The sequence below is a fragment of the Muscardinus avellanarius genome, assembly GCF_963383645.1.
Source record: "Muscardinus avellanarius genome assembly, chromosome: 18".
Taxonomy (NCBI): Eukaryota; Metazoa; Chordata; class Mammalia; order Rodentia; family Gliridae; genus Muscardinus; species Muscardinus avellanarius.
Genome location: NC_137804.1, coordinates 13519514 through 13538988, shown reverse-complemented (window position 1 = coordinate 13538988; position 19475 = coordinate 13519514). Strand labels below are relative to the sequence as shown.

The window sequence follows — 19475 nt, the reverse complement described above, 5'->3', positions numbered from 1 at the left end:
CAAGCAGATCTCGATCAGGGGACCCATGAAGCACGTCTAGCATTCCCTTCTTCAAAAAATTATTTTAGGATTATTTGGATCCCTATGTATAATTGGAATTTTATGTATAAGCATTATAACTAAAACTGATGGGCAGCGGCTTGTGAGAGACTCAGGCAGCAAAGATTTTTTTCCCAAGGATAAAGTTTGGGCCCAAGATTAATTTCAAACTGACCTTAGTTTGGGCCAGTGTATAAGATTAAGTTCAAGCTGGCCTCGTGATGAGACAAAGCACACTTTCTATGATTATTTAAATGTCTGGCACCCTGCCCTGAAGCCTGTAAAAAACTTTCTGTCTTTGAAGTTCCTGTTTGCATGACTATAAAGATTGTAACAAATCCTGAAAGGAGTAAGTAAGAGTAAGAAAGAAGTAAGAGAGAAGCTGGAGACGCTTCCATCAGAATAAAGTTCAAGAAGCTGCCGTCTGGTCTCCTGTGTCAGCATCTTCTCTCTCACGACCTCGACTCTCCTCTCACCAGCACACGAACCTCAACTCTTGCCGGGGCTGGACCCTGGCACCTTCATTCCTTTCTTTCTTTATTCCTTCCTTCTTTTCCTTCCTTCCTTTTATTTCTTGGTGTCTGTCCCCCTCCTTCTCCTCCTCCTCCTCCCCCTCCTCTTCCTTCCCCTCCACCTTCCCCTTCTCCCCCCGTCCTCCTTCTCCCCCTCTTCCTCCTCCTCCTCCTTCTTTTTCTTCTTCTCCTCCTCCTCTCTCTCTCTTTCTATCATATTATTAAACTGACTCCACACTCTTTGTTGAAAAACCTGTCCTCCCCACACTATTCCACGTGGCTACCATCTTTATCGAACTTTCTGGTCTACTACAGCCAACCCACTGGAACACGGCATCTCAGTCATAATTACCCTGAGTTTTCCTTTTCAATAAAATCCCAACCCTCCTTGATCGTAGGAAATTTTTCTGTTATTCTCTCTCTAAACTTTTCGCCTCTGTTTATCTCACCCTTTACCTCAGGGATGTCTATTATCTACAGGCTGAAACCCCATCATCTGCTGCCCTTTTTTTTTTTTTTTTTTTTTTTTGCATTTTGCATTGTTTGCATTCCCTTGCTCTTTCCTCTGCAATATGTATGACTTTTTTAAAATGCACCTCCAATTTAAAAAATTAAAATTAAAATGCACTCCCCCCTGTTTCACTACTTGCAGTTTTTTCTGACCCTGTTGTTAATCCATCAGGATTATGTTAATGTTAATTCACTGAGGCTCATCGGTCCTCGTTTTCTTTCCTAGCTCTGCAACCTTCTCTTTTTTTTGCTGTCCTTTCATCTCATTTTAACTTCATCAATTCCTGTTCTACTTGATGTCTTTAATAAAGCAAAGCATTTGTTTCTCTGTTTCCTTACTGCACGGACTTCCACAACAGATTCTTTGTCTTCTATCCACTTTGTTCTCTTCTGTTTTAGGTGACTACTATATTTTTCACTTTTTAATTTTTTTTTTTTTTACAATAGCAGTTCTCTCTAAATGTCTGCATGCCCATATATAATGTGAACGGAGTCTTTTTTGGGGGGTACCGGGGGCTGAAGCCGGCGACATTCTACCTCAGATCTACACCATCAGCCTTTTGCTGTTTGCAAACAAGGTCTCACTAGGTTGTTGAGAGTCTCACTAAGTTGCTGAGTGCCGGGGTTGTGGGCAAGCTCCGCCACACCTGGCTGGCTGGACTACATCGTAGGAATCGAGTCCTTATACTCAAGAACACAGTTTGAGTTTGAGTTGAGATCGCAGGTACACGGGAATGAACATGTGTCTTAATAATGATGCCTGTCCATCAGCAAGCCACCAGGCACCAGCAACCTCTCCCTTTTATCATTTCCAGGCAGCCTGGAACAGGCACAAGCTCTGGAAGGACATTATTTATCCAGCTGGAGTAATAAATTCTCCTGGAGCTCTATGACACACTTAACATGGAACAAGAGTTGACACCCATCGGCCTCCCAAGGAAAGAGTATTCTAATGCAGAATCATCGATGCAGGCTGGACAACGGCTCCTGGGACCTGAAGTGGCTCTGCTCTATCAGGGATGCTCACGACTGGAGCAAATGAGGAAATTGTGCTTTGTATTAGAGTCAGAACTCTACATAAGAACAAGATAGTCTTTGGAGCACTGCTGAATGATTAAAAAAAATTTTACCATTAAAAAAAAAAAAAAATTAGCTACTCTCTAGCCAGCCGTGATGACTCAGGCTTGTAATCCCAGTACTTGGGAGGCTGAGACAGGAGGATGGCAGGTTCACAGCCAGCCTCAGCTACTTTGTGGGGCCCTTCACAGTTTAGTGGGACCCTATTTCAAAAATTAAAAATAAAAATAGGGCTGGAAGTGTAGCTTGGAGGTAGAAAGCCCCAAGTTCAATCCCCAGTACCAGAAAAAGAAAATAGCTACCCTTCAAGGGAGCAATCCAGAACTGTTGTGATAGGTATGATTGGCCAATGATAAATAATAATTACAACCATCATCCTCATCCCACAAACCTAAACAGAAGAAAATCATTTGGCAACTGGAATGATTTGGGCCAAATATAATTATTTATAATTTATACTTTTTTGTGTGGTACCGGGGTTCCTGGAAGCCCTTCTACCTCAGGGCTACACTCCCAGACCTATTTTTATGTTTTTTTTAATTTGGAAACAGGGTCTCTTAAGCCAGCGCGGCTGGCTTCGAACCTGCGCGATCCTCCTGTCTCCGCCTCCCAAGCGCGGGGATTACAAGCGTGCGCCACCACGCCCGGTCTACAATTTATACTTTAAAGTAATTGATGTGATATATGATATCCATAAAAGCAAGTAGACCGTCAAACAGTCTTATCTATTTTTTTCCTTTGTTTTGGTAATGCAAGAAATCAATCGTTAACAAAGCTACTGTTTTTATCTACAGCCCATTCCCATGCTTTGGAAAGTTCCCTCTGAGAAAATGAAGTCAGTAGTAACACAAAGATCCATGAAATCCCAAGAGGAGAAACATGTTTAAAGTCTTAATACTATTGATTCAATAATAACTAGATATATAAAATTGATAAGTCATTCTGCTCTTAAAAATATGAGTTGTTTTTTTTTTCGGTACTAGGGTAGAAGCCAGGGGCATTCTATCTCCAAGCTACTCCCCCAGCCCTTTTTTATTATTATTATTATTCTTTATTTTGAAACAGGGTCCCACTGAGTTGCAAAGGGCCTCACTAAGTAGCTGAGGCTGTCCTCGAATTGCAATCCTCCTGTCTCAGCCTCCCGAATGCTGCATTACACGCGTGCACCACCACGCCCGGCTAGAATAGGTTTTCCTTATGTACTACAGATCGCAAACATGATCCCTTTCAAGTTACACATTTATTTCTTAACTTTGGTGCAGCACCCCTAGGGCCAAATTGTGCTTTGTAATAATATTAGGTAACAGAGTCTTCCTGGAGAGGGTGCCAGCAGATATTCTTACTTAATATTTTAACTTACTTAATTCCTAAAATACAGTAATTGTATCATAGCATACCTCAGGAGAATTTCAATTTGAAACCATTTTAGCAAACCATCTCTTCCCTGAGCTGATAGCTTAGCGAGTCACTGGAATTTACGACTCGAATGTATTTATTTCACAGTGCCTTGCACACACCTGGCAAGCGCTCCACCACGGTTCACTCCAGCTCTGGGAGTCTGCCTTCGACGGCAGGATGACATCCACCCTACGGGGCTGCCATGAAGACTAGAGAGAAAAATGCTGGGTGTGTTGGCTTATAATCCCAGCACTTGGGAGGCTGAGAAAAGAGTACTGCCGGTCCAAGGCCAGCCTCAGGGACTTAGTGAGAACCTGTTTCAAAATAGAAAATAAAACGGGGCTGGAGGTGTAATTCAGAGGGAAAACACTCCTGGGTTCAATCCCCAATACCAAAAAAAAAAAAAAAAAAAAAAAGAGCATTTGGGCCAGGATCAGTAATGTGGCAACAATTTGATGAATGGGATCTTCTCTTATTAAATTATATATGAATTCCCTTAATACAGGCTTTGCTTTCTCTAAAGACAGATGAAACAGATGCACACGTAAGCAGTTTAGTAAAACGTTAGCAATGATTGTACTTGGCTGGCCTCCTAAACGGCACAGGACGTGGATTCGAGGAAGAGGTGGCAAAACAAATGTTTTCCTTAGATTAGTGAATTTCCACTCAGCCTCTATCTGCAGACTGATGAGCTTCTAATTCCCCTTCCATGCTGGAGGTCATTAATGCAAACACACACACACACACACACACACACACACACACACACACATTTATATATGGAAGCATTTATATGTATATGTATAAATAAATACAGATATAGATATTTAGCCGGGCAAGTTTGCCAGGCTAAATCTGTAATTTCAGTACTTGGGAGGCTGAGACAGGAGCATCACAGATTCAAGACCAGCCTCAGCAACTGAGCAAGATTGTCAGCAACCTAGTGTATGACCCTGTTTCAAAACAAAAAAATAAAAAGGTCTGGGGGTATAGCTTAGAGGTTTAATGCCCTGGATTCAATCCTCAGTACCACACACAAAAAAAACACAAACATATGTATGCATACATGTGTACATGCGTACATATATGTATGTCTGTGTTGCATGCGTGTATGTGTGTTCTATTGTGTACATGCATGTACATATATATGTGTTTATATACATAGATGTATATGTATGTGTGCGTACATATGTTGTATATATGCATTTACATGGATGTATATGTGTGTGCATACATGTGTATGTGAATATGTGCCCATGTGTGCATGCATGTGTATTGCGTGTGTGTGTATATGAATGTATGCATGCATGCATGCATATGTGTGTATATGTATGTATGTATCAGGGTTCCCAAGGAACTTCCCTGGCGCACACTTAGAGCACGGCTCCTGAGGAGTGAAACGCCCTGGAGACACCGGCGGAGCAGAGGGCTGGGAGAGCTGCGCCCGGGGCCTGCCCGCCGTCCTCACCCTCGCAGGATGTGCAGGAGCTGCTTGATGCCTCCCCAGATGCGGATCTCCACGCTGGTCTCGGGGTCCTCGCAGACCTGGACCAGAATCCACACGACGCTCCAGAGCAGCTTCAGGTGGTCGGAGTGCAGCAGGCTGAGGAGGACGGGGACCCCCTCGTACAGCTTCACCTGGTCTTTCACCTGGGGCTCGGCGCAGAGCAGGCGCAGGAGCTCGGCGCTCAGCCTGCGGGAGGAGAGAGGAGGAACTGTGGCATCAGGCTCAGACCAAAGAGTCAAAGCCAGAGAGCCAGGTACACATTTATAATCGCAGTACTCGGGAGGCCGAGACTGGAGGAGGATTGCAGGTTCGCGGCCAGCCTCAGCGGCTTAGTGAGGCCCTCCACAACTTAGGTAGGAGACCCTGTTTCAAAATAAAGAATAAAGCCGGGCGTGGTGGTGCACACTTGTAATCCCCACACTTGGGAGGCTGGGACAGGAGGACGACACAGGTTCGAAGCCAGCCTCAGCTACTTGGTGAGGCTCTTAGCAGCTTACTGAGAGAGACCCTGTTTCCAAATAAAGAATAAAATAGGGCTGGTGGTGTAGCTCAGAGGCAGAATGCCCTGAATTCAATCCCTGGTACCACAAAAAAAGAAAAGAAAGAATCAAACTCAGATACGTCCAGCTTTGCTGGCCATCCGTACAAGATAGGTCATGACTGCATTATTTTACAAAGACAGCCACAGCCGACACACAAACATGAACGGAGGCAGGCGTGTGGCACATGCTCTGATCCTAAGTACTTGGGAGGCCGAGACTGGAGGAGGATTGCAGGTTCGCGGCCAGCCTCAGCGGCTTAGTGAGGCCCTCCACAACTTAGGTAGGAGACCCTGTTTCAAAATAAAGAATAAAGCCGGGCGTGGTGGTGCACACTTGTAATCCCCACACTTGGGAGGCTGGGACAGGAGGACGACACAGGTTCGAAGCCAGCCTCAGCTACTTGGTGAGGCTCTTAGCAGCTTACTGAGAGAGACCCTGTTTCCAAATAAAGAATAAAATAGGGCTGGTGGTGTAGCTCAGAGGCAGAATGCCCTGAATTCAATCCCTGGTACCACAAAAAAAGAAAAGAAAGAATCAAACTCAGATACGTCCAGCTTTGCTGGCCATCCGTACAAGATAGGTCATGACTGCATTATTTTACAAAGACAGCCACAGCCGACACACAAACATGAACGGAGGCAGGCGTGTGGCACATGCTCTGATCCTAAGTACTTGGGAGGCCGAGACAGGAGGATCATAGATTTGGGTCTAGCCTCAGCACCTTAGTGAGCCCATTTCCAAAATCCAAAAAATCAAAAGTAAAATCAGTCTAGGGTGCATGTAGCTCCGAGGTAGAATACCTCTCTGCTCAATCCCCAGCACTAATAATAATAATAATAATAATAATAATAATAATAATAATAATAGGCACAACTGTGTTACAATAAATCTTTGTTTCCAGAAATGAGCAGCGAGCTTAAAATAATCCACTCTTCTCAGTTACTTGTATTCTAAATGGTCTGTCTGTCTAAAAACCTCTGGCCAGTAAACTGGTACTGACCCGTATTAATTGTGCTGGAGGTGGAAAGCCTTATGCTAGCTAGTCTTCAGAAACTTTTTTATTTTTTTATTTTTGTAGTACTGGGGTTAAAGGCCACCGTCAAAAGCTGTCTGCATTTTTTACTACCATGAAACATCTGTTCTAGTGTTCTAGCATTTTCCTTTCTTTGCTGGAGCTAGGACATTCCTTTCTTGCACCCAATTTCATGTCTTCTGTTTGAAGCACACTCTACTTTCTCTCTCTCCTCTCTCCTCTCTCCTCTCTCTCTCTCTCTCCTCTCCCTCTCTCTCCCTCCCTCCCTCTTTGCCTACACATCTTTTCTCCAGAAAACCTGGCAGGGCCTCTCTGTCCCATCAGGAGGTCTCTGCTCTATGATCCCAGGGTAGCTCGCACATCTACCTACCACACCATACATACAGCACTGTCATCAGTCCCTGATTAGTCTGTCCATTCTCCCCTATACTCATAGATTCATCTTTCTTGGTTTTCTAACACTTAGTACAGAGTCAGGCGCCTTCTTTTGTTGGGTAAGTTCGGATACCCATGTCTGTATGTATATAGACTCATGTTTATTTTTAATGCTCTTTTTCTTTTTAAAAAAAATGCTCTTTTTCTTTAAAAAAAATGTTAAATAGGCTTTGAAGTAGAATCCAAAAAATTACTATGAATTAAGTGTCAGGGCTTTATTGCTTGGAATTTCTGTTTTGTGTCTTGGTTCTTTAGGAAATTAGGACTCTTCTGGGTGTGGTGGCGCACACTTGTAATCCCCGCGCTTGGGAGGCTGAGACAGGAGGATCGCACAGGTTCGAAACCAGCCTCAGCTACTTAGTGAAGCTCTCGGCAACTTAGTGAGACCCTGTTTCCAAATAAAATATAAAATAGATCTGGGAGTATAGCCCGGAGGTAGAAAGCCTCTGGGTTCCACCCCCAGCACCACAAAAAAAAAAGAAAAGAAAAGAAAATTAGGACTTACTCGACTAATATATCAAACAATGTATTTTGCAACTCTATTTTAAATCTTAGAGCTATCTTGATACAGTGGTCCTCTAGAGCAAAACGCAGCTCAGGTATAAATGAATCCATCTTAGACAAGATTCTGTTCTGAGTCCTCACAGGTGATCACAAACAAGTCAGTTGGTATCTGTCTTTTGTTTGCCTTAAGAAAAATGGATTTAAGCAAACTAATCATTCATTCTACACGTCACGTGAAATTACTGAAAACAAAGTCACATTAGAATTCTCTCCTTAAAAAAGTAGTTGCGCGTGGTAGCCCATGCCTGTAATCCTAGTACTTGGGAGGCTGAAACAGGAGGATCGCAGGTTCAAAGACAGTCTCCACAAGGAGTGAGACTCATCAACCTAGCGAGACCTTGTTTCCAAATAAGAAATAAAATTGGGCTGGGAGTGTAGCTTGAAGGTAGAATGCCTCTGGAATCAATCCCAATACCATACACACACACACACACACACACACACACACACACACACACACGTACGCATACGCACACGCACACGCACACACAAAGTAAAAGCCAGTCATGATGGGATTCACTTGTAATCCCAGTACTTGGGAGGCTGAGCCAGGAGGACTGCAGACTCACGGCTGGCCTCAGCAACTTAGTGAGACCCTGTCTCAAAATAAAAAGAGCCGGAGGTGTAGTTCAAAGATAGAATACCCTAGATTCAATCCCCAGTATCAAAAAAAAGTATGTAAGTAAATGCAATAAACAAAAATATTGAAGATATAATCATAAGACTATGTAATAGGATCTATGCCCAGATCTAGCAGTAATGCAGGATTAAAGAGAAATCGATATTCCTAATTGCACTAGTTTCTTTAATAAATTTAAACAGAAAACAGCTACCATGCTGACTCCCAACATTCAGTTAGCAATGAAAGCAAAGTGACGTCATAAAAATAACGACAAGCATTTGTATCAACTATAAAACATTGTCTTTTCCAACAGTGACCACCCCTACCTTTTGGAAAGCAAGTCATATTCATGTAAAATCATCAGCAGATTTTCTACAATGTTCAGCTCACTGATCTTCTCCCTACATTCTGGACTAAAAATACAAAAAATATTAGTAACTAATAAAAACATATTTCACTACAGCCACTTAACTAGTTCCTGATGCCCATATTTTCTCAGGAAGAGAGACCCCCTTTCCAGCAAAAAAAGGAATCATATGTTGGTCCCAAAAGAAGCAATGCTCTACTTACTGACATAAAAGTATATTTAAAGCTCTTTTATTTAAACCGGGCGTGGTGGTGCACGCTTGTAATCCCCGCGCTTAGGAGGCTGAGACAGGAGGATCGTGCAGGTTCGAAGCCAGCCTCAGCTACTTAGTGAGGCTCTCAGCAACTTAGTGAGACCCTGTTTACAAATAAAGTATAAAATAGGTCTGGGAGTGTAGCCTAGAGGTAAGAAGACCCTGGGTTCCACCCCCAGTACCACCAAAACAAAAAAAGGAAATACAAAAATAAAGCTCTTTTATTTAAAATAATAGCATCTGTAAAAAGGGCAGGTTTTTTTAAAAAAAAATTAAGGTAAAAAAGTAGTTGATAATGTTCTGTGCATTAAAATGAAAACACAAGTACAAACAAAGAAAGAAGGTCCGGGAAATGCAACTGACAAGGAAATAGGGTAGTTTTGAAAGTAGAAAGTAACTGAGAGTTGGATGAAAAGATGTAAAAATATCTTGGGTCCGAAATGAAGTTTAAAGAGCGGCTGGCCTTTCCAACGTTCAGTTTTAAAATGACGCCTTCCTCTTCAACACACAAATGTCAGCACAAAGTTATTTTTCCCAATTTTTAACTGAACAGGTGAGGAAGCAACCAATCTATTTCTCATCCCTCCCACCGAAATATTAAAATATCCTTACCTTTCCGCTAAGCTCGCCAGGGCCAGAAGGGCGCCCAACAGCACATTAGTGTCTCGGGCACTGAGTAAATTTACTAATGTCTGAAAAATGAAAAAATATACGAATTTTAATTATATGTGTCCTTGGAGCTACTTGAACTACATACCGCTTCCTTCCCAAGATCAGAAGCTTTGCTTCGGGATGCTGTCGTGGCTGGGTTTTATACTCGGTTTTGTTTTTTTTTTTAAGTGCACATTACACACTTTTTTTTGTCTTTTCAGTGTATTACTGAAGAGTGAACTCAGTGGCATCTTCCTCAGAGCCACATTCCCAACCCTTTTTTTAAGTTATTATTATTATTATTATTATTATTATTATTATTATTTTGAAACAAAGTCTTGCTAAGTTGTGAAGAGTCGCACTGAGCTGCTGAGTCTGATCTCAAACCTGCTATCATCCTGTGTCGGCCTCCCAAGTACTTGTGCGCATGCGCATGATACAGTTACCCACAAACTGTATGTGTAACTGTACAGCGGCCCATTTGTTTGTTTTGGGGTTTTGTTTTTTCTTGCGGCACTGGGGATGGAACCCAGGAGCATTTTACCTCTGAACTACACCCCCAGCCCAGCCCTATTTTTTTCTTTATTTTGAAACAGGGTCTCACTAAGTTGCAAAGGGCCTAAGTACCTGAAGCTGTTCCCAAACCATGATCCTTCTGTCTCAGCCTCCCGAATGCTGGGATTACAAGCGTGCACCACCATGCCTGCCCCTGCCCATTTGTTTTCTTTTTATTGTTACCCACTACATTTTTCCCATGGCATTAAATACATCTTTATAAACATAATTTTATAGGTAGAATAAAATTATCTATTAAAATGTTATTCTCTGTCAAGCCTGCCATAAGTTCTTTTGGGATTTTTAAAATTTTTTTTGTATTTTTAATCAATATAGAGGCTTAGAGACTTCCGGGAAGATGGCAACCGAGAAAAGCGGGGCTTAAGAGTCCCGCTAACAACCAATCTCCATTACCACAAAAAGAGCGCCTTTCATAGCCAGAAAACACCATCACCAGAAAAACAAAAAAACCACCAGGCTCCAGAGAGAAAGCGGACTGAGAACAGAGCTCAGGGCCACAGAGGAGACACACGCGCCCGAGGACGCGGCAGCAGCGCCATACTGCCGGCGGCAGCGGCGAACTCAGCGGACGGCTACAGCAAGCCGAGGTGAGCCGATGCGGAACAGCCAGGCGGGATCTTTCGGCGCAGACAGCATTTAAAGATCCCAGTGGCTGAGCTCAGCACACGCTGCAGGGATTCAGAGTGGAAATCAAAACCAGAGAAGAAAAAATACGCCAGCCTCATGGCCGAGGGCGTGGCAGAGGCGCCATATTGCCACCGGCGGCGGCAGCAGCAGTGAATTCACCGAGTCCAGTACAGCTACATCTGCGTACTCAAGAACAGTGAGTCAAATTGCGGGCCACAGAGGAGAAATCCCAGTATTGTGCCTCCTGGGACTTGACCCAGTGAGGGAGTGGTGGTGGCAGAGATATCACACCATAGGAGAGCGTGCAACCTGGCACCCCCCATAGTTTAAAGCAGCCTCTATCGACTCCCTGGGTCGGAGACTCTGTGATACAACCCAGTAAAGGAGTAGTAGGGTCTGAGATAATACAGACTCGAGATCCAGAGCACCTTAAGTGAAGCCATAGTGACCCAAGGGAAGAACCCAGAGAAGGCACAAACCTCTGAAATCATGGGAAAGAGGAATAACACTGAAGTAATGAATGTGCACAACCCCACAACATCAGAACCTGATAAAACAGAAAATCAGAGATTTCTAGAAGATCAAATCAGGAAAATAACTGTAGAAATAATAGAGGTGCTTCGAAAAGAACTCAGAGAGAGCCAAAAAGAGATAAAGGATGCAATTAATGAAGTAAAGGCCTCAATTCAAAGCACAAACAACCGATTAGACCACATGGAGAACAGAATCTCGCTCTTAGAAGATGAGCAATCCAAAAATGAATGCATAGTTTCTAATCTAGAAAAAGATATCCGACAGCAGGAATCTGACATTGAAGAAATATGGGCCCATCTTAAGAGAGCTAACCTAAGAATAATTGGAATAGAGGAGGGAAAAGAAAGTGATACCAAGGGGATCAACAATCTCTTCAAGGAAGTAATAGCAGAAAATTTTCCAAATATAGAGCAAGAGGTTGATACACAGATCCAGGAAACTTATAGAACTCCCTTTAGACAGGATCCGAGAAGAGGATCCCCACGCCATATAATTGTCAAAATGACCAATGTGGAAGCCAAGCAGAGAATCTTAAAGGCAACAAAAACAAAGGGCCAAGTGACATTCAGAGGCAAACCGATTAGAATCACTCCAGACTTCCCAAACCAAGTCATGAGAGCCAGAAGGGCTTGGAGTAACATATTCCAAACTCTGAAAGAAAACAACTTCCAGCCAAAAATTTCCTACCCAGCAAAACTTTCTATCAAATTAGATGGAGAAATAAGAAGCTTCCATGACAAACAGAAACTGAAGAAATTTATGTCTTCAAAACCAGCGCTAGAGAAAATACTCAAAGAGATTAACTACAAAGAAGAAATAGGTAACACTCACCAGAACCAGAGAAACAAGAGTTTCCACCCAACAGACAACTAAGATTGGTTATCTGTGGAGATTCATTATTTATGTTAGTCTTTTACCTATCTCTAAATTGTATTGTTTGCCTTTATTGTTGTTAATCTTTAGGATTTCTAGTTGGAATATTAATATACCTTCAGATATAGCATTTGGAAATATTTTATCCAATTCTGTTAGTAACTTTTAACTCTGTTTACATTGTCTTTGGATATACAATATTTTCTTTTATTTTTTAGGGAGTTTGTATATTCTTCTGTTGCCTGTGCCATTGAAATCATATCCAAGAAATCACTACCAATTTCAATGTTGTGAGGTTTTATGACCCAGATTTTCTCCTAAAAGTTTATAGTCTTAAGATTTATATTTAGGTCTTTTATCTAGTTTGAGTTAAAACTTGTATGTGGGATTAGGTAAGGGTCCAATTTTATTCTTTCCCATGTAATTATTATTTTTCAACAATATTTAGTTAAAAGATTATTATTTCCACCACCAAATCTTCATGGAAACCTTGTCAAAAATAACTTGACAATATAGGGAAGAAGTTAGCTCTAGGCTTGTATTTAACTCCAATGGTCTATATATCTGCCTTTAGAACAGTACTACACTGTTTCAATTATTGTAGCTTTATAAGGTTTGAAATCAGAAAATATACATCTTCTAGCTTTGTTTTTGCTTCGAGATTGTTTTGGGTATCTAGAGTCCATATTCCATATCAGGATAGATTTTTTTCAGAAAAATAAATATATGATAGTTTCACCTAAAAAAAAGAAAAAAATATTCTCTGGTAAGAAAGAAAGCAAAAAGAAATATTGAAATGTTATCTTTAAGTCATCAAAAGCTTGGTATCAGACAAATGAAACTGTTATGTGAGATTATCATTTTTAATTTTGGATAAATTGCTATAATACTAGATGTCAACCACTAAGCCAAGCATGGGAGGGAGGGATGGGGAGAGAATGGGGTGGGGATCGGGTGGGGGCTGACTGGGTGATGTGTGCATGTATGTCTACAAAAGTTTGTATCCCACTATGATGTATGAATACAGTGCACCAATAAAATAAAATTAAAAAAAAATATAGAGGCTTAACTTTAAAGTTTTGCTACACATTCAGATAACTTTTTTTTTGTTTTGCTTTGTTTTGTTTTGTTTGGGGTACTGGGAATGGAACCCAGTACCCCAAACAAAACATATATATACTTTATTTAGAAACAGGGTTTCATTAAGTTGCTGAGAGCCTCACTAAGTAGCTAAGGCTGGCTTTGAACCTGTGCAATCCTCCTGTCTCAGCCTCCCAAGTACCCATCTTAATTTTTTTTTTTTAGCAAAGTTTTCATTGCTTGCATCTCTCTGGTCCCTTCCTCTCTTCTCTTGCTTTTCTTTTTTTCCCCATCTCCTCGGGCACGTGACCCACCACTACCCAGCACCGCTCAGTGCTAACGCATCACCTCTATCCAGGACCACTCACCTTGTGGGCACCGCTTGTGGTGACCCATTCTCTTTGGTCTTTCACAGCAGCGAGTTTTTGAAAAATATCTACAAAGAAAAGAGATAACTCAGAGATCTGGAGCTGCAAGGAGGCGGCGCGTGTAGGTCACTGGTCTGCAATACTGATAAGCAAGCAGAGACAGGACAAACAAGGACACAGATACACGGTAAGAAATATGAAGGGAAGAGGTGAGGCGGCGGGTTCCTTTTGAACCCCAAGAATTGCTCGTCAAACTCCACAAGTATTTATTTTCTAATAATGTGAGGAATGAAGATAATCTTTTCTCTCAAAGTAGCAAGGGACACAGAAGTACTCCTCCCCATTTTGCAATTTACTGTAAGCTTAGGCAATCATTTCATAACTGTACACGTGTCTAGAGGCTGCACTACCTGAATCTTCCAGAACGTCAGCCATCTTAGCTCCCATGACCTTTGGTTGACCTGAGTCTTCCATCTTGCTCATATAACCTTTAGTTGACCAGGAATCTTCCAGAATGTTAAACTTTGTTTCCAACTTACTGTCTGCCTTAGAAAGTAGCCAATCAGCGCAGAGCTGTGAACTCAAGCTCTCACCAATCAGGGCCAGGGGGCAGGGCCACGTCAGGGATAAAACACAATGCACTGCCCGCAGTCCAGGCTTTTGGTCAGTTTCAAACCCTTCTGCCCAGAAGTAAAATGCCTTGCCGAGTTCCTTTTGATTCATGAGTTTTTATTTGTGGCTTCCCTAGGGTCTGTTTCTAATAATAATGAAATAGAGAAACACCCCCAAAAGGCAAACCTCTCCTTCCACTTTGGGTTGATCAAGTTTCTAAATGTCATTATAACTTTAAAGCAAGGCCTGTTCTTCAGTGATCCTACTTAATCAGGATTCCCATTAATGAAGAGCAGAGGTGTGGCCAGCAAATGGGGCAAGCCGGGCAAGGCTCCTCGATGGAGGGAAACAGAGTGTTCCTCACAGGACATTCCTGGTGCTGAGGATGCTGCGGACTCGTTTCCCCTGCACCAGCTCATCAGCGTACTGCCCTGCAAGGGGGCAGAGAGAGGACCAGCCTCTCATCCCAAGGAAATAGGCCAGCACCCCTCAACTGCAGAAAGGCTGTGGCTCCCCAAACCCAGAGCAGGTAAAAAAAAGACTAAGTGGTAGAGATGGCACAGAGACCAACACAGAGACTACGACAGTAGTCTTCAAATGGGGTGTTTGGTTTTTTTAAGTTATGCTCTGAGCTGGGTGTGGTGATGCACACTTGTACCTGGGAGGCTGAGACAGGAGGATCGCAGGTTCAAAGCCAGCCTCAGCTACTTAGTGAGAGAGACCCCGCTTCCAAATAAAATGTAAAATAGGTCTGGAGGTGTAGCTCAGAGGTAGAAGGCCCCTGGGTTCTATCAATACCAAAAATTTAAAAATGCCCTGAATATTCCAAATTTTATGAAGAAGGTTGTACTATGAACCAAACTTATTCTTTTTGCTTTTATTTTGTGTGTGTGTGTGTGTGTGTGTGTGTGTGTGTGTGTGCATGCATGCGTGCATTATTGGAGGTTGAATCCAAGAGCATATTCTCCCTCAGAGCTACACTCTCAGTCCTACTTGTGTGTATGTATGTGTGTGGTACTGGGGACAGAACCCAGGAGCATTCTACCTCCAAGCTACGCCCCTAGCCCTATTTTATTTTTATTTTGAAACGGGATCTCTCTAGGTTGATGAGGGTCCCACTACTTGCTAAGGCTGTTCTCAAATGTGCAATCCTCCTGTCTCAGCCTCCACCATGCCTGGCTTTTTATTTTTAAACAGGGTCTCACTAAGTTGCAGAGGTTGGCCTTGAACCTGCGCTCCTCCTATCTCAGTCTCCCAACTACTGGGATTATAGGCATACACCACCATGCCCGGCTTATGAAACAAATTTTATGAACAGAAACTGAAGTTAACTGCCATGTTAATAGAAATTAAAAAGGCAATAAAATTTTTAGCAAAATTTAGCCTCTATGGAAACCCCTTTTATATGAAATATATCAGGCTTTCCCAAAGTAAAAGTTACAACATGGAAGTCTTCCTTCTGGTTACATTTAGCCTCTGAATATAACTATTGGCAAAAATTCCCAAAACTCTAACTGAGGATGGAACTGGAAATATTCAAGGCATGCTGTAAACACCATACTGTGTGTTCTAGCAAGTCTGTAAAGTTGGCTGCGTCCCTGGCGCCTAGCGCTTACACGTCATGTTGACCAGCTTGTCCACGCTGTGCTGTTCCTCTCCATAGCCGAGGTACTGATTGGCCACGATCTCCATGTACTGCGGGAGAGACCAACCCGACAAGAGAGTCAGAAACCAGAAGCGAGGCTGGGAAGTGGGCATTTAAGCTGGTGTGCCGCGATATGGTGCAGTTCATAAAATGAACTCTAGGTGGCGCAACAGATTCGTCAAACACTGCTCAGGATTCCTGGGCAGGCTCCACTCGAGGTCAAACGTGTTTGGGGTGCTGGGGTGTAGCTCTGGGAAAGCATGTGTGTGCGAGGCCCTGGGCTCCATCCCCAGCACCAAAAAAGTGGCTGAGCTCCTGGATTCTTAATCTTTTCACGAAGGCCTTGATGTTGAGGGAGAAAGCATCTTAAAGATTGTATAAACTCTCAACAGTCCCCAAATGACTTGTAACGGAGTAAGTTCATGGTGTAAGTTAGCACCCAAATACAAGCTACATAAGATATGAGATGTAGAAGTGGAATTCTCTTATGTAACTTTTAGTAGGATAATGCACTGCCTATATTTTATTAATTTCTTTTATATTATCCTAAATTATATCTAACCATCATACAGGCAGATATTAATAAGAATAAAATGAAAAAAAGAAAAAAATAGAGTAAAATGAATAATAATGATAATACCTCGCTGTCAATAACTGATAAGAAACGGGCTCAGAGAAATGCACACAAGTTCTGCTATTATAATAGAAATAAAAGTAGATAAGATCTTTCATATCATCTTACGAGAGGTTGTTTCCTTAAATGAGGTAAACCACCAGTCAATTAAAATTCTTTAAAAAATTTAAACATGAATCAAATTTCTCAAGGATGAAACTATCACAAACTACGGCAAATTTCTTGTTATACTGCCATTAAATTTAATCTCCCTTTAATAATTCACAGTGAGTTTGCAGGGCCTCTGGTTGATTATAAAACTTCATTCTTTCCATACACGCTACGTGTATATGTAGGTTTCAGGAGACTGGGCTGTTCCAACCCAATGACATGGCCAGAAATTTCATTTTATTGTATTAATAAGGCCGAATCCTGGAGCTACTTGACCTCCCTAATCACCTGCCTACCCTCCCTCCACACATACCAAAGCAGAAAAATAATGAAGGCAGGATCACTTTCCTTACTTCAGTGCTTATTCGTTAATATTTTAAGGAGCACAGTGATTATGTTTGTGTGTGAAAAAGTTTCCGGCATCTTCATAATACTTTCTCCCATCCTCTGGAGCATACAGGACTGAGGTCTCTGGCTTACCAGTCAACACCTATTTCTTGTCCTTACTAACTAAAGGCATGTAAGCGTTTATAGCACATTTTTGTTTCAATAGGCTGGGTCAAAATGAGCCCAATTTATTTGCTCATTTCAGAACAAAATGTTATGGGTCCCTCCCTGCCCTGTGAGTGACCCACCTCAGGCACACACTATCACACACACACACACACACACACACACACACACACACACACACACACAAATCATCTTTGCCATATACTTATTTCATGTTTGCCCAGAGCACAGAAGAATCTTACCTGAGCCAGGTTTTCAATCCCACCCAAGTTATGAAGGATTTCCTAATGGAATAAAAATATATATATACAAAAGATGAGTGAGGGTGGTGAGGAAGGATCTTTACATGAGACTTCCTTACTAAGTCATGAGACTGATCACTATTTCACAACCTAACATAAATATGGAAATTGTAGCATTCACCATTCCTAACACCTTTAAGTTGTTAATAAGTGTGAAAGTCGGGTTTCAGATCAAGAGAATGAGCACAGACTCGGGAATGCAGCTGCCTCCTCGGTCTCTGTACTTCCTCCTATGTAAACATCAAATGCTAGACTCGGGAAGTGCTATAAGATACTTTCACTAGCCCCTTGCATGTTACAGACCAAGAAAACCAGGGCTCAGAAAGGTAAGCCGCTTTGCCTAACTGGCAGAACCCAGATGGATAAGCAGAGAAGCCCCCAACTCCTAGGACCAGCTTCTAAGTCTTCACCTACTGCAGACATGGACCACTCCACGTGGCGCACGCTTGTAATCCCAGTATTTGGGAGGCTGAGACAGAAGGATCACAGGTTTGCAGCCTGCTTTAGCTACTTAGTGAGGCCCTCTGCAACATAGTGAGGCCCCGTTTCAAAATAATGAATAAAAAATAGGGCTGGGAGCATACCTTGGAAGTAGAATGCTCCTGGGTTCAATCCTCAGGACTTCAAAAAAAAAAAAAAAAGAGAAAAAGAAAAAGAGAAAGGGAGGGAGAGAAGGAAGAAAGGAAGGAAGGAAGGAAGGAAGGAAGGAAGGAAGGGAAAGGAAAGAAAGGAAAGGAAAGGAAAGGAAAGGAAAGGAAAGGAAAGGAAAGGAAAGGAAAGAGCTGCCCCCAGCCCAGTCTAATCACACTCTGAGTTCCAAACAGGTCCCAGGTACTGGGGTTCCTGGAAACCCTTCTACCTCCAGGCTACACTCCCAGACCTATCTTTATATTTTTATTTGGAAACAGGGTCTCTTAAGCCAGCGAGGCTGGCTCCAAACCAGTGTGATCCTCCTGTCTCAGCCTCCCAAGCACGGGGATTACCAACATGAGCCACCATGCCCGGCTAAGGCTTTGTTTTAAAATTAAAAAAAAATAAAATAGGGCTGAGATTCAGCAAGAGGTAGAATGCCTCTGGTTTGATCCCCAGTACCACAAAAAATATATATATATAATATATATTATATATTAATTATATATTATATATATTAGGCTAATGGTCATTTCATTTCATATGAAACCCATACTCTAAACAAATATGAGGTTAATCTTTGCACAATGTCTCTATGTAGAACTTTTACTCCAGTTCCCAATAAGTATAACTTCTTTATACTGATAAAGTTGCCCCAAAGGTGCAAATTAGGGAAGAGAGGATGCTGGAGACCGAAGTCCTGAAAGGGACTAGCTTGGAAAATGACAAGGAGTAAGTGCTCTTAGGGGATCCGCACTGGTAATTATCTGCAGGCAAAGTGTGTTTCGAGCAGCCCAGGACTAGAGGTAAATGTGTTTAAAGAAGCCCTAGCCTGCTTAATCACGGCACTCTTGCCATCTCTCCTTACAGATGCAAAGCCTCGTCAACGCCATTCATTCTCGAAGAGCTATAACTAAAGAACACAAGGATATTGTACACATTATCCCTGGTGATGGTAGGATGTTTTACACATATAAATGTAACATTTGAAACCATTTATCTGTAGAGTTGGGTGTGGTGGCACACGCTTGGAGTCCCAGTACTTGGAAGACTGACACAGGAGGATCGGGGTTCACAGACAGCCTCAGCTACTTTAGTGAGGCCCTCGACAACTTAGTGAAACCCTGCTTCAAAATAAAAATAAAAAAATAGGGTTGAAGATGGAGCTCAGAGGTATAATAACCCTGGGTTCCATCCCCAGTACTGCAAAAAAAAAATTTTTTTTAAATACCATTTATCTACTTTTTTTTTTTAAAGGTCTGGGGATGGAACCCAGGGCATTTGACCTCTGAGCGACACCCCCTGCAATTCAGTGAGACCCTGTTTCAAAATAAAGAATAAATAATAGGGCTGGGGGGTGTCGCTCAGAGGTAGAACCCCCCCCCCCTTGGTTCCATGCCCAGTGCTGCAAAGAAAGAAAG

General features: G+C 42.2%; 1 protein-coding gene across 8 annotated transcripts in view; it reads right to left on the bottom strand.

Annotated features, from left to right (window-relative positions):
- The window catches only part of NEK10 (NIMA related kinase 10), a gene marked incomplete at both ends in the record, with an annotated part of 236981 nt that overhangs the window by 178706 nt on the left and 38800 nt on the right, over positions 1-19475 (bottom strand). For 5 of the 8 annotated variants that reach the window (XM_080715029.1, XM_080715023.1, XM_080715024.1 and 2 more), the window contains 6 exons: positions 5005-5229; positions 8566-8652; positions 9472-9551; positions 13569-13636; positions 15797-15875; positions 17365-17406. In XM_080715029.1, coding sequence (XP_080571155.1) covers positions 5005-5229; positions 8566-8652; positions 9472-9551; positions 13569-13636; positions 15797-15875; positions 17365-17406 — 581 coding nt within the window. The remainder of the gene's footprint in view (positions 1-5004; positions 5230-8565; positions 8653-9471; positions 9552-13568; positions 13637-15796; positions 15876-17364; positions 17407-19475) is intronic. The other 3 variants (XM_080715025.1, XM_080715028.1, XM_080715030.1) reach the window with 1 other exon arrangement.